Genomic DNA, 18,484 nt, shown 5'->3' with positions numbered 1-18,484 from the left:
AATTGTAAAAGGATGACATAAAGCATATACACTGATAATCCACTGCATTCATCAATCCAGAATTTCAGAGCTTTTGGCGAGCAGTTAAGTCTCATCAACCTCCTATGATGGAAAATGAGGGTAACAGTATTCACCCACATGGAAACTGAGACACAGAGATATCCAATATCTTTCTCACAGCTGTACAGTGTACCAGTAGAGCAGCATCAATATTTATAACTAGAGCCCTTTCCTGCAATAAAAAAAATACATTTGCATGTGGGCGTGATGGGGAACAAGAAAGATTTAAAACTACGTTTTGAAAAGTTAGCTTTTATAGCATCCTAGTAGCATTGTAATAGGCAGAGTATAGATAGAAAGGAAAGGAGAGAAGCTCAGTAGTTGAATAAGAGATAAATATAATGAACGTTAAAAGGTTCTCCAGTTAGTGCTCTAAACTGGCTAACTGATTGGGACTGCTTCTGCCTCCTAAAAAAGTTCAGGCCACAAAGTTTCATAACTTAACTGGGAGCAAATACAGGAATGTTTAACTAAGACCGTACAGGCAAGATCATCTGCTATTCCACTGATTTTTTACCTTAGTGTAGATGTTTCTTCCTATAATATGCTCATTTGATGGGAATAGGATCTTTATCCCTTTTCTGCTACATCTAGGTTTGCATAATCACATTGACATAAACTGTCAAGCTGGATTTTACAGATTATGAGCAAAGCAGACTGATTATTTTTTCTAACATTTTTTCCCCTCTGGCAAAAATATCCTGGAACTTGGAAATGTTTGAATTTCAGATCTCCAGATCCTAAAGTATAAAGATCTGGGGCAGGTTTAGCCCATAGAATAGAGTTAGAATTCGGCTTCAGTTATTCAAGGTACGGAATACACCGTGATTTCCTATTTATCCCCTTCTTTTGTAAATCAGTCTTCTTATTTCTTTTCCTTTATTGGATTTTGCCAATCTTCATTTGTATTTTCCTTCTACTGTCTTTGCTTCTGTCTGGTTCTTATGTACTAGCACTTAATATGGGGAGTGAAAATAAAGAGATAAAATAGGGTTCTGCTAAGAGAAGGTTAGAACTTACCTACTATCCATTTACCATTATCCTCTTTCTCCTTAGTTTTTTCAAGTCACCATTCTCTACTTCAGGGCGTATGTAATGTCTGCCCATGCTCTGGAACATTCTAAAAACACCCCCAAATTCAAAATCACAAAAGACTAAATTTTAGCACTCCAATAATTTTCACAGAAAGAGAGAGCCTGAAGCATGAGCTTATATGGGCACAATTTATTTCTTCTGCTTCTAGTCTAACCAGATCTTGCCAGAAGCCCATTAGCAAACCCCAGCTGTCATCTGGGGTTAGTTTCAGGACTCTCCTCCTCTTGTCATGAAGGTTTTCAAGCCCAGCAGAAGATGGGCAAGGCCCAGCAGTGTAAATGGGACAGTGATGAGGTCACTGGGTGGGTAGGTAAGCAGACCTCAAATATATTGCACAAGGCTCTGACTATGAGGAATGTTTTTCTAATCATTTGTTCCCTGCTGGAAACCTACAGGTTTCAGTCCCTGAGGCATACTTTGGCAGCCACTGGAGTAATTCTGGCAGTAATTGTTCAGCTGGCTTTTCTAGTCTTTTGGATCCATTACAGAACTTTCAAGGATGGAGTACACAGCGAGAGCACTCTACCCACTGAGAGCATGGTTGTTTATGAAGTTTTCTGCTTTAACAAGCAGCAGATAATATCTGAGTGATATGACATCTTGATGAAAACCTGCCCTGATATTAGCATCTGTCCTCCTTCCCTGTTCCCCTGCTCCTCCAAGGTCTGACAAAGAGCTTCCTAACACACACTATTCCCTGTTAACTGATATAGGACTTCTAGTTTTGCGTTTTTTAACCATTTCCTCTCATGTAAAGATGCAAAACAGAGTTAAAGTTGAACAAAATTACGACATTTAAAATAGTGTCTTAAACACCAATAATAATAGCAAAATGTTCCAATCCTAGTAAATGATCAATGGGTTGCTTAAAAGTAAAAATTAGACAGTTATCCTCAAATAGAAATATGTTTCCCAGTGTCCAGATGCTTCTATTGAATGGTACCAGTACAATTTCCCTTTGTACAGTTCCTGATCTCCGCATTACTTAAAAATAACCATCCTATGAGGAATGAATCCTTTGATAATAGCAAAAATGAGCTTTGTTTTGAACATTGCTACATACAAGAATGTTAAGAGTGTCAGACTCAACAAGGCAAACAAATTGCAGCATGTGGAATTTAAGGTTTATACCTTATAGTAATAATCTGCCCAAAGTCCAGCTCATAGTTGTTTACTTGCGCAATAAAGATGGCAGCCACCGCCTCATAGAGCGCCGTCCCATCCATGTTGATGGTGGCTCCCACAGGCAGCACAAACCTTGCAATCCTCCTGTCCACATGATTATTCTCCAACAAGCACTTGAAAGTGATAGGCAGTGTGGCTGAGCTGCAAAACAGCAGACAGAAGCACACATTGAATTATTTTTATTTCTAGGGCATAGAGTGAATTGTAGCAAACCTCCTTCAGGCAGGGTAAATTTTACACTAACCATGTGAGTGCTGCTTCTCATTCCTTGGTCTGCATGTGTAACTCACTCCTTTGCTTGAGGGGGAATAAAGACAGTTATGTGTATAAAAGCTAGAGTTAGTGCAAATTTTGCTTCCCGAAAATTAAAAATTACTTTCTCTCTGTCCCTCTTTTTGGAGAGAAGAGTCAGAAATCCCGCGGAGGCAGTGTTGTACACTCAGATGCAAGACAGGGGAAACACCCTGTGCAGTGGAACGCTGTTGTGCACTCAGAGTTTCTAAAAAAGTTTCCTTCTAGGCCTTCTGAAACAGAAAGCCATTTTTAAACAGCAAGAGTAACCGTAAACCAAGGAAAGGTATAAAGTAAGAAGGGCTCTTAACTCACTGTAAGGAAATGCTATATGAATGCCCTTAGGGACTGTTCCAGTTCTCACTGCATATTGACAACCAGTTTAGGTAATGAATTATAATGGTAGTTAGAGCTTACAAGAGATTGGGATGCTGCTTGGGTTAAACTCTAAAACATCCCAGTAGGCAACAGCTCTGACCAAGAAACTACGGCTCCTTTTGCCACAGAATCATTAATGCATACGTGAGCAACTTCTTATTTCTGCAAGGGGTTAGGCAAAGATCTTGTCAACAGCATGCCTGAAACGAAAAGCTACAGACCAAGCTCCTGTATTCAGGAATATACCATCTCATTTCCTCTCTGGGACAGATCTGCCCATGTCCCTTGTGTAATCATATAACAATCACATAATTGCAGGTCATATAATATGTGTACGTATGTAAATGAGATATAAACATGTATGTATGTGGAATGGTAAGGAATAGAGTGGAATGGTATAAGACTGTTTGACAGGTATCCATTTTAAAATTAACTTGACCCCTTCCATACTTTAGCCCTTGATTTCACACTCTCTAAAAAAAAGACCTGTTTTTTTTTGTTTTCATTAACTGAAACAATTAATTAAATATTATCTGGTCATAAATTTCCTCATTTTCAATAAGATGCATGCATTTTTAAATAGCAACACACCTAAACATGTTTATCTTTATATTTTATCAGCCTTTTTGTAACATTCTTCATTTTACCATACAGTGCCATATTCACTAATACATCAGGAGTAATCAAACTTCATTCAAGTGAGTGACGGGGTATTTTTTACGGCACATCAGTTTGTATGGAAAATAAGTAATACCACTGAAGAAAATAGACAAATGGCAAAATATTACCCTTGTTATGATACTCATTTTAATATACTGCTCAGTATCTGAGATTATTCAAATAGATGTAAAATAGCAAACTCCTTCAAAATTATTCCAAAGTCACCTCTTTAAAGAGATAAGCAGTTATAGGGAAAATATCGGTATCATGATACTAAGGTCTTTAATGTTCTTTTCTATGGTGATCTACGTGCCCCGAGTCATAAAAATAGGCATCTTTCCACTAGTTTGGGTAGTTCAGATTGCTCAGTTGCTGTGTGTTGTAAGCCTCACATCAGCAATGTGGCTCTGGTATCTAAATCTTATAATGACCATTAGCTGTTCTTAATGGAAGATAACACATTTGATCTACAAATTCTTTTTCAGTCATTACATGTGACCGACAAAATCACAGAGAGATTTTGAAAGCTCTGAAATCATAACCCCAAGTTTTCAGGAATGCATTAGCAAAATGTTTCCATGAGTAGGAGTTGTCATTTTGTATTTGTACAAGCTGTTGTTTGAGGAAAGTAACAGTGTTTGGAAAGGAAAAGCAGCTTCCTGCAATTGAAACACAAAAGCTAAAAGACAAGTCTATGCTTTCATTACGATATCTCTGTTTTCTATAACCTTATGAAGTCTGACTGGTGAATGATTTACTACAGTCTGGCAGTCACTGCCACGAAAAACTGGACAAAAGTAATTCTTTAAATATGCAAATAAAATGAAAGGTCAGGGGAGCAATGGAAATCTGATTACCTCAGTTAACTGGGGTATATTCAACTTTTTCATTCTGTCAGTTCTAATATTTAATTAACATTTACTTTGAAAAACAAATATAGCAAAGCATAACCCCCCCCAAATACACATCAGAAGTCATTTCTCTCTTGGGCATGCCTATCATTTTTCACAAGTTCATTTGTGAATGAATGAAATTCTCTATGTCTTGTTTACCATAAAGCATTCATAAAATAAAAGGGTGAGGCTGGGGCTCACAGATTGTGTAGACCTGAAACCCCTGGTGTAGCTGTAACTGGGAGCAGACTGCCACAGTAACACTTCTAGATGTTCTTAACCATGGGCACGGCCAGGAAGCAATTACTAAACTTACTATTCCTTGTCTCCCTTTCCTGCAGCTACTTCTGTTGTGGAGGGTTACTTGCTTTTAAAGACAGTCTTTCCTTGGTCATTTGGCGGTTTTGTAGCAAAACCCTGTCTAGTTTCTTTGTGGGATAAAGAGGAAAAAAAAAAGCAATCTTACAAGTCCCTTTCCACCTCGCCCACATTTTGACATACCAGAATTTTAAACCTAAATGTCTTCCTGTTCTGAGGGCAGAGAGCTGAGATGTGAAGCGTACAAATTTTAACTGACTGACATCTTCCCATTTGGTTCAGATGAGACAAAGATTGTGAAAAACAATCCCATAATACCATTGGTACCACCAGCAAAATCTGTATCTATTTCCACTGTTGTAAACAGAATGTACGACACTGGTTTTGCAAGAATTCAACTTTTAAACTTGTGCCTTATCTCACAGAGACTCAGCTGCTTCTTTCATTTGAATCTCATGCTGCTAGAAGTAAAATTTCTAGGGCACATAACTAGACATTGGGTTTGTTGCTTATTAAATATTATAATAAAAAAGAAAATAGGCAGAATATAAGTGCAATGATGATGAAAACATTGTGCAAGATTTTGAAAGGAAGCAAATTTCCAGGTCACAGTTTCTAGTACCTTCCTAGCACAGGTAACTACTACATACAGTCTCACTCAAATTTATGACACCACATCTTAGAGCTATTAGACTGTCCTAACTGTTCCTACTGAAAGGCTTTCCAGAATTCACTGTTCAGGTGAGAAATGTAATTTATAATTGAGATGTACTCTTTTCAATTTACATTAAATTTGCTTTCGTGTGCTTTATGCATTCCTCCTTGAACAAATCAGTCCAACTGTTACAACACTTATTGTTAGAAATCAGTTTTGTCCCCTCTCAGCCTGGATCGGCTCAGTTAGACTTTTTAAAGTATTCTCTTACAAGATTGCTACTTTACATCCCTGATTACCCTTTCAGCACCTGTTTCAATCTGAATGAACTTTTCCTGAGTACAGGTGACAAAAGTTATGTGGAGTATCCAAGGAGAGGTTGTCTTGTTCAATGATGGTTTATTTTTCCTCACAATGTATCACCTGGCACATATCAGAAAATATGTGTCTTATTTAAGGCTTTGGCTGTTGGTGTCTTACAAGTGGCAAAGGAAAAAAAAATGTTCCTATTGTCATTTTTGAGTTATATTAATACATAATTTCAATGGCTGAAGAAAAAACATTCTCAAATAAATACTTTAATTTGTCTTTCCAGTTAAATTAGGTGAAGTTTGTTTTCTTGAAAGCTGCTTTATCTAATGTTAAACAGTGGAGCAGTAACATGAAAGCCTGACATGTAATATTTATTAGGAGGAAAAAATACTCTAAAGTACTGATCTTATCTGTTAAGTCTTCTAAAAACTGTCCTGAAGCTTTCAGCTAAGAGGAGAGGTATCTTCTCCCAGCACTAACTCCAACAATTAAAAATACATTTTTAGAGTCTTATCTCAATTTTGGGATCAAACGCTGCAGCTGCAGAGACTGAGCATAAGCTAATGCTGGATCAGGCCAAGCTCTTACTAGTGTGAGCCACAAAGACAGCTAGTCACCGTGGAAGAACAGCTGTTCAGCCTGCTCTGTTTATCTTATCATTTAAATGCATTTTGATATTTGCTCCAAAAAATCAACAAACTGATCTCATCTCCTTTTTGCTAAATCTGCCTTTAATTTACACTGTGCAATAGCCAAGATCTTAGTGTTTCATAAGCAGCAAAAGCCTTGAAAAACTCATGTTTTATCATTTGTCTTCAGAGAAGATGAAAATTGCTTCTTTTGATGGGATGTACCACTGAGAAGATGTTGCTTTAATTCACTAATGATATGGAAAGATGACCTAGAAAACTAAAATTCCCTCGTGCTATTGGAATGAAGAAAGCTAAAATCAAGAAGAATTTTGCCTGTAGGCCAAATACTGCTTTTTCAATACAGTAAGAGGTGACAAGACCAGGGGCGATGTGGGGGGAAGAAAGGAGCAAGTCAGAAATCCACAGCTACGTGGCCTGAACACCACAGAGCAAGGCAAGGTGGGCAGTGACTGCATTACTGTACACTCCTTACTGATGTAGTAAAGAGGAGCTGTGTACATCGCTATGGGTGCCTGTTGCTAAAGCCAGCCCGTACTGGGGCCAGGGGTTTGGCTTCAGGGTCTAGCTGGCCAGGTGACTGGTGCAGGGACTTGGCGCTAGTCGTAGGCATCGAGTCCCTTGTATCCTAAATGATGCACCAAAGGAATAAGAGATCTCAGTCTTCTCTGTCCCTCCCTCTCCAGTAATGTCTGTGCAAACCAAAATATTACTGTGATTGGGATTTCTGAAGAAATATAAGGGAATTGAGAATGGGGTGCAGAACTTTTCACTAACAGGAAATGTGTTGAAATAATGTTCAGATTCAATAAAATCATTGTAATGAAATGACTGTTTAGTGGCTTTCAGGTTCCCCTGTGTTACATTCTTGGGTTTTGTACATGGTATTGTTTTTTGATTCTTGCAGTTTGACTTTTAGCTTAAAAAGATAGCTTTTCACAGGTGCAGACTAGCTGGAATGAACATCAGGACACTGATCTGTGGTTTTCTTTCTATCTTTAGATGTAAACATGAACTGACACAGAAACATCTGCAAGAAACACATCAGCGTGCTTAAAACCAACTCTTTGTTCTCCTCTAAGATGATCTGAAAATCCAATACCCACATTATGAGCGTTACATAATGCCCCTGTGGCAAGCATTATTTAACCAAATACAGATGTGTTGACTGTCAGGAGAAGCAGCTCTCCTGTCCAGCCCCAATCATTTGTGCATGTTCTTTTGGCAACAGCTCAGTTATGTGCAATATCCATTCCTTTCAGCGTAACGAAGGTGAAAAGTTCAGCTATCTCTAGACAAGGCACTGCTATTTGAGCAGAAAAACATTAAAAACCATGTTGGGCCTGTATTGGATTTGCAAAATATACACACTGGTAAGAAGGGGCAAACAGAGCTAAATCCATCAAACATGTCCAAGCCCCAAATCCATAAGTTAAGAGCCTTTTCTCAGGACTCACCTTAACTTTGGTGGCACATTAGCTTCTGACAATAAAGGTACTAAATCTCTTCTGGTAGCAAATCCTGCTGGGGATTCTTGACAGGCTATGCTGCCAGCTGGCGCCAGAGCTCTGTTGCCCCACTACACCCTCTCTGGGCCTATAAATATGTAATTATTCCTTGCATAGGGGAAGAGGAGAGAGTGCTGTCTCAAGGTACTTGATATCTCCAGGGAGAGGGGCTCTCTCCTGGGAGCCAGAGTCCAGGCGAGTCAAAGTCAGCGCAGGTTTAAGGGAAAGCGGAATTGCCTGTGTGTTCTCTCAGATCAGCTTGGGGTAAGGAAATGGGGCTGGAGAAAACCGCAGGTGAGGATTGGTTTACCTTGAAGAGACTCAGCAGAGAGACACCTTTCCCTCATCAGTTCTGGAGGTTGAGATTTTTGCTGTATAGCTATGCCTGATGCCTGCCTAGGTCTCCTTACCATGCTGGATTTTGGGGCTTTTTCTGAGAAGCCCAACTCTCCCCTTGATGAGCTGAGTTCCTAGGTGAATCATAGGCATTCTACATGGTTGAAAGTTGCCAAACAGCTTTGCAATGATGAGCAATGCGATATGCAGGTCTTCTGAAAGAGCTAGCTCACATTTGCTAGAGAGCATGCATGTTCTTTCCTTATGCTTCTACAAGTAATTGAGAGAAAAAACCAACAGATCTAAAAATTCTCAAACCAACCAATGCTGAACTTTCTACACCTAGTAATATAACTTAGGCACTTGTGTAGAACAGGGGAATCAAACCCCTGCATCCCTTTATAGTTCTGGTTGTGTGTTTTGGTGACTACGTATCATGTCTGAATTTTGTTTTACTGCTGTGAGTGATGATATTGGCATCAGAACATTTCTAACCTCAAAATACACCACAAGCAGCCTGGACCTGAATATATTAGGAACTGCAAAGAGGGTACTTTGTGATTGTAAAGTGGCTTGATACTCTCAGAGCTAGAGACAGAGTAAGGAGATGAGATCCAATGAAGAAAAAATGAACTGCCTTGATGGGAATGGGAGACCACTATTTAAAAAAGCATGAGCCCTGAAAGTTTCCAGACCAGTAAAGGGCTAGTAAATTGGTTATAAAAATCAAAATGCAATGCTGATGCAAAGTAAGGAAAATTAAGAAAGGTAATCTGTTTTTGAAAATGGTGGAATATGTGCTGATCTTTTAAGTCTTGATTAAACTTCCTTTGATAAAGGGATCCATACTGGTGAAAAAAAATGGTTAATTTTGTTGCTTATTAACAAAAAAGGAGAGCAAAGGACAAGCTCTTCTGTAGATGCTACAGGTAAAATGAGGGACAAAATTTTCTCTTTTTTTTTTTCCTAAGAAGAAAAAAATTCAGATGAGATTTTTAAGAAAAATTCTCTTTTTTCTAGAAAAGGAAAATTAATGGAATGTCACAGATTAAAAAACCTGAGTTGTCAGCAATAGAGTTCTTCAGAAACAGAATCCTTAGAGGAGCAGTGCAGATAGTCAAGTGTGTCGAATGTGAAGCTGACAAGTCTTTTCTACCACTAACATCTTTGAGTGCAAAATTAGCATCTTACTTGAATCTGGTGATGTGACCACATTTCAAGCCACAAAATTTTATGTTCTCATAAAAAAGCTTGCCGTAATTATTTAAGCCTAATTAGAGTTCAAAACACCACCCAGCACATATTTTTTTCTTTACGTTGTATTTCACAGTATGTTGCTCTTTGTAGGTCATTTTGGAGCAAACTGTTATATATGAAAACACCTTGTAAAATGAAACATAGTGGAAAGCCAATACCTCCAAATTGTATGGAAATAATCGGTTCCTCCCCTCCTTTGTTTCAATTCCTATGCATTCCTTCTCTGCTTACTCCTGCCCTAACCTCTGTATGTATATTCATGAGAGACAGCCACCTGCATCTGACCTTCCTGCCCTAAATTATCTTGTCAGACCTCTCTAGAACTATAATGAGCCTAATCAGGCCAATGGGCTGGGGATAAAAGTTTTAGGTTCTTTTCCCAAGTCTGGCACAGGTCTAGTACAACTTAAATTTTCTCTTTTTTATTGCCCCTTCAGTAAAATAGAGATTATTTCTCTTTTAACATAGATGGTAATTACCGCATTGCAAAGTAATGTTTTGTAACAAAAAAAGTTTTGCAGAAGATTATAGCAAAAATGAATTACATAAACTAATCTGAGTTCAGGGAAGTTACATTGTTAATTCTCCATGTATTTATTTACTTAGATAATTCACAGAAGAGTTCCAGATTTCTGCAAAACTCACATAATTATTTGTCCGTGATGATGCCCTATGGAAAGCCACATGCGCTGATTACATAATGGCACTTCTTAGACTACTAAAAAGAAGTTATTTAAATCAATATTTATTTGACTGCTTTCCCAGAATTTTTTATCTGTATGTCATTCCTGCCTTTCCCTTCTGTAATCCTACTGATTACAAATGAACTTAATTTCTAAGTGGGTCACTCCATTGTAGGAGAGATTACAGGAATTATTCCTCAAGGAGCTTGGGAAGTTGTGGAGAAAAGTAAGATTAGAGGCACAAGGGATAAGAAGCTGGTGCAATACTATTGCCTGAAACGATACTTTAGTCATCAGAGCTCAACTTATTATAGAAATTATTATAAGATGGAAGAAGGAATCAGTATTTAAGTATAAGTAGATGAAGTACTCCTCAGTCATTATTGTTATTTAGAATAAATACTTTGGGGTTAATAAAACCTTTCAATTTTTCATTATGTTTCTTTATAAACAGACATTCCCAATTTATCTTTGATTTTCTACTAATTACTAATTTGAATTCTCAATTACGTAGATGAAGGTACCTGTGACTAGCGGTTGTAATTTCAAAATCTGGATAAGAATCTAGTATTTTCCAGATTCTCTGTAAAGTAACAATAATAACTTCAAAAAGCAAAAAGCAAAAATGAGGTAAAATAAAGGTATCTTTTCCTTTCTTTAGCCCTCTTCCTACCTGCTCTCTTTACTTCTGAGTAACAAGCCTCCAGCCACAGCTGCCATGAAACTGTGTTTTCATTATATTGGCTACAGGGAAACGTTATTTTAGTTGTCGTTCTTGTCTCCACTCCATGCAAGTCAATTTCAGCTCTTTCAAGCACTTCTCATGCACCAGTTTATCCATGTTGGGAGTCATTTTCATAACCAGTTCACAAGCTGTTTCCCATTTTCACTGTACCTTTGTTCAGCTATGGTTAAAACTCATTGTGCTTCCTCCCTAAAAGGATGCAAAACATATTATTCCTTGAGCAGAACAGCTAAATAATTTCTCAGTGCTGGACAATAGATTGCAACCACAGCTTCTTCTTAATGTACCAAGAAATAAAGACTAAGATGAGTAGAAAGGGTAAAATGTTTCCATATGACTGAACTAGGAGGTTCTCCACTAATACCAAAAATGAAGTCTGGACAAACTGTGTCCCCCTTATATATATTAACTTTGTAGAAGCACAATGTTTGTATTTATGGAAAAATACCCTTATTTCTTTTCTAATCCTCTAAGAAAAAAACAATTTTGTCCAATATTTCTTAAACTGAGGAAAAACAACGTGACAAACATTATTGTAAAAAGGCTCCCACACATAACTTCCAAATGTTGAGAGACACATCTTTTACAAATATACCAGTGAATTCGACACAGGCCATTGTTCAGATACAAATATATCTGTTCCAATACTGTGCTGTTCCCAAGAGAAAACTGTAGTAAGGATCTAGCAAGTATTTTGTTCCATCTAGAAACTATATAATACCTGGAGGATGTGGCCAGCGCAATGAGCAAGGCTTGAAGAATCCCTCTGATGAAAACAATGGGATTCTTCTTGGTGATAAAGAAGTACATCATTGGCAGAATAAACAGCCCATGCACCACCAGGCCGCAAACCACCGTAATGGCATAGAAACCCAGTTTCTTCCCAATGGCTGAAGGGTCATCCATTTCTAAGATTTTACCAGCAATTAGGAACACGATTCCAAATGGAAAATACCTGAGCAAAAAGAAAGACAGTCATTGTTAGGAGATAGCTCACTTCCACTAAGCCGTATGAGATGCGAAATCCTTGTACTTCCAGTAGCAGTGCAGTAACAGCAGCCTGTCTGGAAGCAGCATAGCTGGGTTCGGATGTTTTGTCAGACTAAGCCCCTCTCTCACTGGGAATGTGCCCCAACCGCTGTGTTAAACAATCTTTTATGTGGGGTACTCCTCAGCACAGCTGCAATTATGGTGCTGGTCAGGAATGACTTTAAAATGTTTTTGGCTCAGAAGGCAGCTCTGACTTTTTAGCTTAACGCAGGTCATTTACTGGGGAGAAGGAGAATGAATCCTAGGCTCTGCTCATGTGCTTATGCTTGTGTAACTGTTCATGGATTTTATTTGGAAGCTGTTCAGTAAATGTTTATTTTGCCTTTGGAAGACATAGGAGAAATACCAATATGCATTAGACATGCTCTTGGACTGCCTAGGAGTTTGATTCGGTGTAGACAGGAGGAAGAATGCCTAGTTTCCAAACCCACTCTGGACTGGATGTGGGATAGGTTCTTTATCAAAACTGTTGTGCTTCTGTGCATGGCTAGACATAAAGCCATAGGTGCCGAAAGAGGTTAAGATTAAATAAATAAATAAAAGTAGATTATTATAGATAAATAGATTATTATAAATAAATAAAAGTAGATTAAGATTAAATAAATAAATAAAAGTAGATCTGGGGGCATCCAGGAATCTTTCACTTGCAGCTGTGCCATACAATTATAGAATCATTCAGGTTGGAAAAGATGTTTAAGATCATCGAGTCCAACCATTCACCTAGTGCTGCCAAGTTGACCGCTAAACCATGTCCCTCAGCACCACATTTACCCGTCTTTTAAATACCTCCAGGGATGGTGACTCCACGACTTCCCTGGGCAGCCTGTTCCAATGCTCAATAACCCTTTCGCTGAAGAAATTTTTCCTAATATCCAATCTAACTCCACCCCCACCCCCCCGGTGCAACTTGAGGCCATTTTCTCTTGTCCTATCACTTGTCACTTGGGAGAAAAGACCAACACACCAACATTGCTATAATCTCCTTTCAGGTAGTTGTAGAGAGCAATAAGGTCTGCCCTCAGCCTCCTTTTCTCTAGGCTAAACAACCCCAGTTCCCTCAGCCGCTCCTCACAGGACTTGTTCTCTAGACCCTTCACCAGCTTCATTGCCATTCTCGAGGCTCCAGCACCTCAATGTCTTTCTTGTAGTGAGGGTCCCAAAACTGAACACAGTATTTGAGATGCGGCCTTACCAGCACTGAGTACAGGGGGACAATCACTTCCATAGTCCTGCTGGCCATGCTGTTTCCCATACAAGCCATCTTCAGAGACTTACCACTTCCCTCTCATCCTTCCAAAAATTACTACCCGCTTTGACCCATCCAACCAAGTGATTATTCCCTGACCCAGCTCACTCAGACTGGACCATGTAGATGGAAACAAAGGCTGAGTGCTGGTAGTGGAATCCCCCCACATTGGGCTGAGCCATGTTTGGGGACCTTCTGAAGGGTGGGGAAGATGCAAAGCTGATGGTTTTTGTTGTTGGCAGTCACCTAGTATTCCTCTGATCTTTGGGGCAGGTGGGTTGGCAGGTGTAGGTGACTCTCAGTGTAATTTAGGATCGCTCTGAAGGTGTTCCTAAGTGACATAGGCTAGGATGGTTCATTGAGGGCTATTCTGCTGACTGGAGACATCCTGAGTGCCAAGCACTCTGGATATATCATCTCCACTGTGCTGTTCAGTGCAGGGGGAGCCAAGCTAGCAGCAACCACATTAACAACAGTAGTCACATCTCACAACACCCCAGCCCTCCTCCTGATCAAGTTGAAGCCAGGCTAGTATTTCCAGTGGAGCAGTGCTGTTGTGGATGGAAGTACCAGGTCAAGGATCTCATCAAGCTCCTTGTGTGGGCTGGAAGTATTATAATCCCTCTTGGCACTCCCAAAGATTGTCAGTGCCCCTACTGCATACAGCACCCACCCACCCAGCTATACCATGTTTTGTTATTTGGTAGTAATATATAGGGTGCCTCTGTCAAAATGACACTACAAGCCAGGGACAGGATGTGTGTTTATGTATTTTCCTCCAAATGCTGAGGCCCCGCAAAGCTAAGGATTGTTCACCCTCATTTATTTCCCTGGAAATAAGTATATGACATTACTGTGGATCCTCTTCTATTGAAATTTTCTTACTCTTTTTTAAAAATATTGATGTTCTGACTAAAAAAAGTTACTTACCAAACAGCAACTGCCACTATCTTCATGACAGATTCATTTAAACACTGGCAAAAGCTGACCAAAGGAACGCCACTGTTCCCCATTCTTCCCAACATTATACCTGCAAACAAATGCATTCAGGTTCAATTTCTCAGGTGCCTTCAGGCAAAGCCCCATCACTTTCCCTCCCTGCTGTAATTCAAAGTGAACTAAGTGGGAGATGAGTAGAAGAACATAGAACTTTGTGCTGTATAAAAAGATGTGGTATCTGAAAATCTCACCTTACAGACACAAACACAATGAGAGTGTGGGGGAGCCAGGCCACAGCCTTCTGCTTTGACTCCATACGGGGCACTCTCCCCTCGCTGGGGTGTTTTTCCATTTGCAGTTCCCTGAAAGTTTTCCAGTGGCAGTATAGGCTTTTATGTTGTATATTCACCTCCCCTAGGAGCAAGCTGGTTTCCTTAACTATCTTTTATAAAGCCCTGAGATGGATTTACCTGCTCTGAGGGATCCATGGAAGACAAACTGAAAAACATTTTCCTTATGAAAGAAGTTGTCTCTGCCTGCAGCCTGCGTTATCGCTGTGCTCTGTGTACAACTGGGCAGCATCCATGAGATGCTCCCGGGGCAAAGTCAGTATTGAGGTTTGTTCTGGTAATATGGGGGATCGCCATCATATTTTTAGTAGATACCTGTCTACATAATAGCAACCAACTCTCATAATCAGTCAGGCTTTGCAAACTTGGGGAAGATAAGGAAATGCAAGTTCCTGTGAAGAAAAGCCAAATTGCTATACAGGCTAACTAGCAAAGAAGGAAGCAAAGAAAACCCATTTGTGTGCTTATAAAGTGCTTAGAAAGGAAAAGAATACACCTCTGGGATGTGTCATCTAACCATGTGTTCTCCAGACAGTGTTCATTTCCTATAATACTTTAAAATAGACATAATCTTCCTATTTTATTAGTTTTCAGCAATCACTCCCTGAAAGGATTATACGTGATTGAGTTAATTGCTCAAGGAAGCACTTCAAAAGCTAGCTGCACCAAGTGAGACTGCCTTTGCAGGGAGTTTCATGAGGGAGCAGGGGGCTATGAGTGGGGTGCGTGCTGCCACTTGCTCTGGATATGCAGTGTCCTTGCTTTGAGCAGGAACCCCCGCTCTGTCCCTTGGAGCCCACATCTGCGCCTGCAAGCCAGGTCTCAGGCAGCACCGCTTCCAGGGAAGTCCCCTCCTGAGGCAGGGAGGGAGGCTCTCAGCTGTTTTATCCAGGGATTTCACAATGACAGTGCATTCAAGATGTGGGTTTGTAAGCCTGCCGATATTCATCTAAGCTATAACTTTTAGGTCAGAAAGCAACACTCTTCTATTAAGCATGTTGCTCATCTTTGGTAATAGGACATTAAATATAGTTCAGCTCTTCTAGCCCGGTCAGTGGCAGTTTTACAGGAGTCTTGGCTTCTAATTCTGTGTAATGCCAAAAAGAAGAAATCTTGGGTTTTTTTTTTTGTTTGGGTTTTTTTTTTTTCATTTTACAGGAACAACTGAACTTTGCTCTTTAAAACACTGTCCTACCTAGGCATGTGGCTCTTGGTGGGGACAGACAGGGCAGCAGGCAGGACTGGGGCCTTCTGTCCGCAGCCCTGGTGTATCAAGTTCTGTTTCACTGCAAACATTTTCCTTGTAGAGAATAAATAATGCATGCTCTTCCAAGAAAAAAAGATCAGATGTCTCAACGCTTAGCCACTTGTGATAATCTCTAAGAGGAATTCCTGCACACTGTGTGAGAAGAGGTAATACAGCTAGTCACAGCTGAGCCCAGCATCAAGGCTTTTCGTGTGTCTTGACCTCACACTCTGCCTGTCAAATGTTGCCCATTTTAATGCATGCCTGGCAAAGAAGAGTCATTCACGCACAGGATTTATTCCTGGAGTGAGGTTACTATGCAATTCAGCTCCCAATTCAGGAAAAGGAAAAGACAGCTCAACTCTAAATTCTTGTCCCCTTATGCTATTCTGTTGCTGTTCAAGGACTTTAAAGAAGCTGTAATAAGAACTCATACCCACCCTAGTGCTGTTTTTCTATGCCAAAGTGGTGTAAAAAGATGCTTATGCAAATAAGACTCAGTCAAAGGCAGCAAAACTGTTACAAAGCACCAAGGCCCGTATACCTTTTTTTGCAGTAAATGAAAACTTTGGAAGGATGCTCTTCTTTCATAGAGATTCAAGCCACATGTCTTCTGTTTCATTGCTTCCATTTTTGAGGGGGTGCAGAAAGCTGAAGACAGTGATAAATGCTTTGCTGCAACCTTTGTTCAAAATGACAGTCTGAAATAGTCACTGGTAGATGACAATTTTTGAGGGTTTAGTGTCACAGGTTTGTTCACAGCGAATACAGTCACAGCTGACCCAGCAGCTGGGGCTATGTGGTACATGGCAGTACTGGCAGTACATTTTCTGTACATCAGCCAGGAAGAAACCAGCTCCCGGCTTCCATTTCTTGAGCCCCAGGCCAGCAGACTTCGGGGCGTGGTAAAAGTAATACGTTCAGTTGTGGGGAAACAATGAATGATCTTCTGTACTCAGAAGTAGAAAATTGCCCTTGATCCTAATAAGCACATGTAATTAATTCATTCATATCCAATACTTTTTGGCTGGAGTAGTGTTTTCTGTGACTTTGTACTTTGGGAATTGACTATAAAATACTACAAACTGGGGCAAAGTCAATTTCCAGCAGTATTGCATGTGGAATACCACCCTCTGGAGAAACTAGAAGAGACAAATCTGCTAATTCCAGACTTGATATTTGACCCCTTGTGCTGGTATGAACTGTAATATACTAAATACTGTCAAAGACGTTTTAAGGAAATACCTCTGCTCACCAGATTAACTTCCAAGAATAAATTTAGATAACGAAAATTTAATCAGCATTTTCTCGTAAAAATCATCAGAACTTTATGATTAACTACGGCATGTTTGTTTAAATTCCCCCTTCCAAATCCACAAACATAATATAACACACATGGCACCAATGAGTCCCTCCAGCAAGTGAACTTGAATAAGTTAGCCAGACAAAAGCTCTTAGTGATAAGGTACTAAATGTTATATTGCTTATCAGCATTGCAAGACAGCAAAAATAAAGTCAAGAAGTTTCAGTCAAAGAGAAGATCTACAGATTTAAAGCTGATAAAACAATATATCTTTGTAGCTCACTTATTTGAGATATCACTGAGGGTCATTATCTGAATTGTGTTCTTACATAGATAAGTGACAGTTATATTCTATACTAATAATGTGGTAATATGTGACTAAGATTGGGCAAGAACATCAGACTGAGCAGATTCCAGGGCTAAAGTAATTTTCTGCTAAGTGGGGGTAACTTTAGCCAAGGAATTGGTCTGGGAGCAGGTTTTTCTTGGACTACCAGCTGCAGGGGTGAAACATCCAGCCACAAGAGTGGGGGGTGTCTCAGCCTGATGCCCCCTGAACCAAGAGCTGTGTGGGAAGTTCTTGTTCCTGTAACACAACACCTAGAGCTCTGGGCATTAGAATCATACTAACTTGTTGGGATTTGGAAAAAAAGTCTGCTACAGATTTGTTTATTTCAGAATTTCTTGAAACATTCTCTGGGATTTCTGCTACTGGCCAGAGAGTGAAACAGAATATTGGCAGGGTCCAACCTGGTATAATAATTCCTACCTCCTCTGAGCACACTGTATTAGTGTCCCTTACAGTCAGGAAAAAATGGTTCATAAGTAAAAGCTCAAAATAATCCAGAAAAAAATAAATCAAAAAGAATGTTAGTGCACGCACAGAAAACAGAACTGTATGAAACAAAAGTCATCAAGGATTTTGAAGATTTAGCTTCCAAAGGTCGGGAGAACAGCTCTGTAACAGTCTTGCCTTTTTCCCCACAAGGTTTAGACTGAAGCAGTTAAAAAAGGTGAATCAAGAAACCAAACAATCCAACCGCTATCTTTTTCTTTTAAATGGATACTTATTACAAACCAAATGTGTCTGATACCTACCCATTGTGGCAGAGAATATCACAATCCCTAGCACATTCATGCCGTCACTAGTGCCCGGTTCTGACTTGTAAATCACTTCAGGAGGGGGAGTGATATCCAAGGCAAAATTCTGGACATTGGATCCATTCTCATCCTGGACTCCATATATTATAATGCGACGAGTGGTGCTTTCAGATGATGCTTTGTTAGATTTAACGATGGGAATACTCTTGGTGCGATACTGAAA

At 39.6% G+C, this 18,484-nt stretch overlaps 1 protein-coding gene across 1 annotated transcript in view; it reads right to left on the bottom strand.

The window, feature by feature from the left end:
* Window positions 1–18,484, bottom strand: part of SLC1A7 (solute carrier family 1 (glutamate transporter), member 7) — a 55,901-nt gene that overhangs the window by 7,241 nt on the left and 30,176 nt on the right. Inside the window, exons 5-8 of the mRNA XM_009884612.1 lie at window positions 18,259–18,478; window positions 14,253–14,352; window positions 11,748–11,981; window positions 2,287–2,481 (exon numbers count right to left, since the gene is read on the bottom strand). Coding sequence (XP_009882914.1) covers window positions 2,287–2,481; window positions 11,748–11,981; window positions 14,253–14,352; window positions 18,259–18,478 — 749 coding nt within the window. The remainder of the gene's footprint in view (window positions 1–2,286; window positions 2,482–11,747; window positions 11,982–14,252; window positions 14,353–18,258; window positions 18,479–18,484) is intronic.

This window comes from Charadrius vociferus, unplaced genomic scaffold (genome assembly GCF_000708025.1).
Source record: "Charadrius vociferus isolate BGI_N301 unplaced genomic scaffold, ASM70802v2 scaffold163, whole genome shotgun sequence".
Taxonomy (NCBI): Eukaryota; Metazoa; Chordata; class Aves; order Charadriiformes; family Charadriidae; genus Charadrius; species Charadrius vociferus.
Note: the sequence above shows the minus strand (reverse complement) of the source record. Positions and strands in the feature narration are given on the sequence as shown.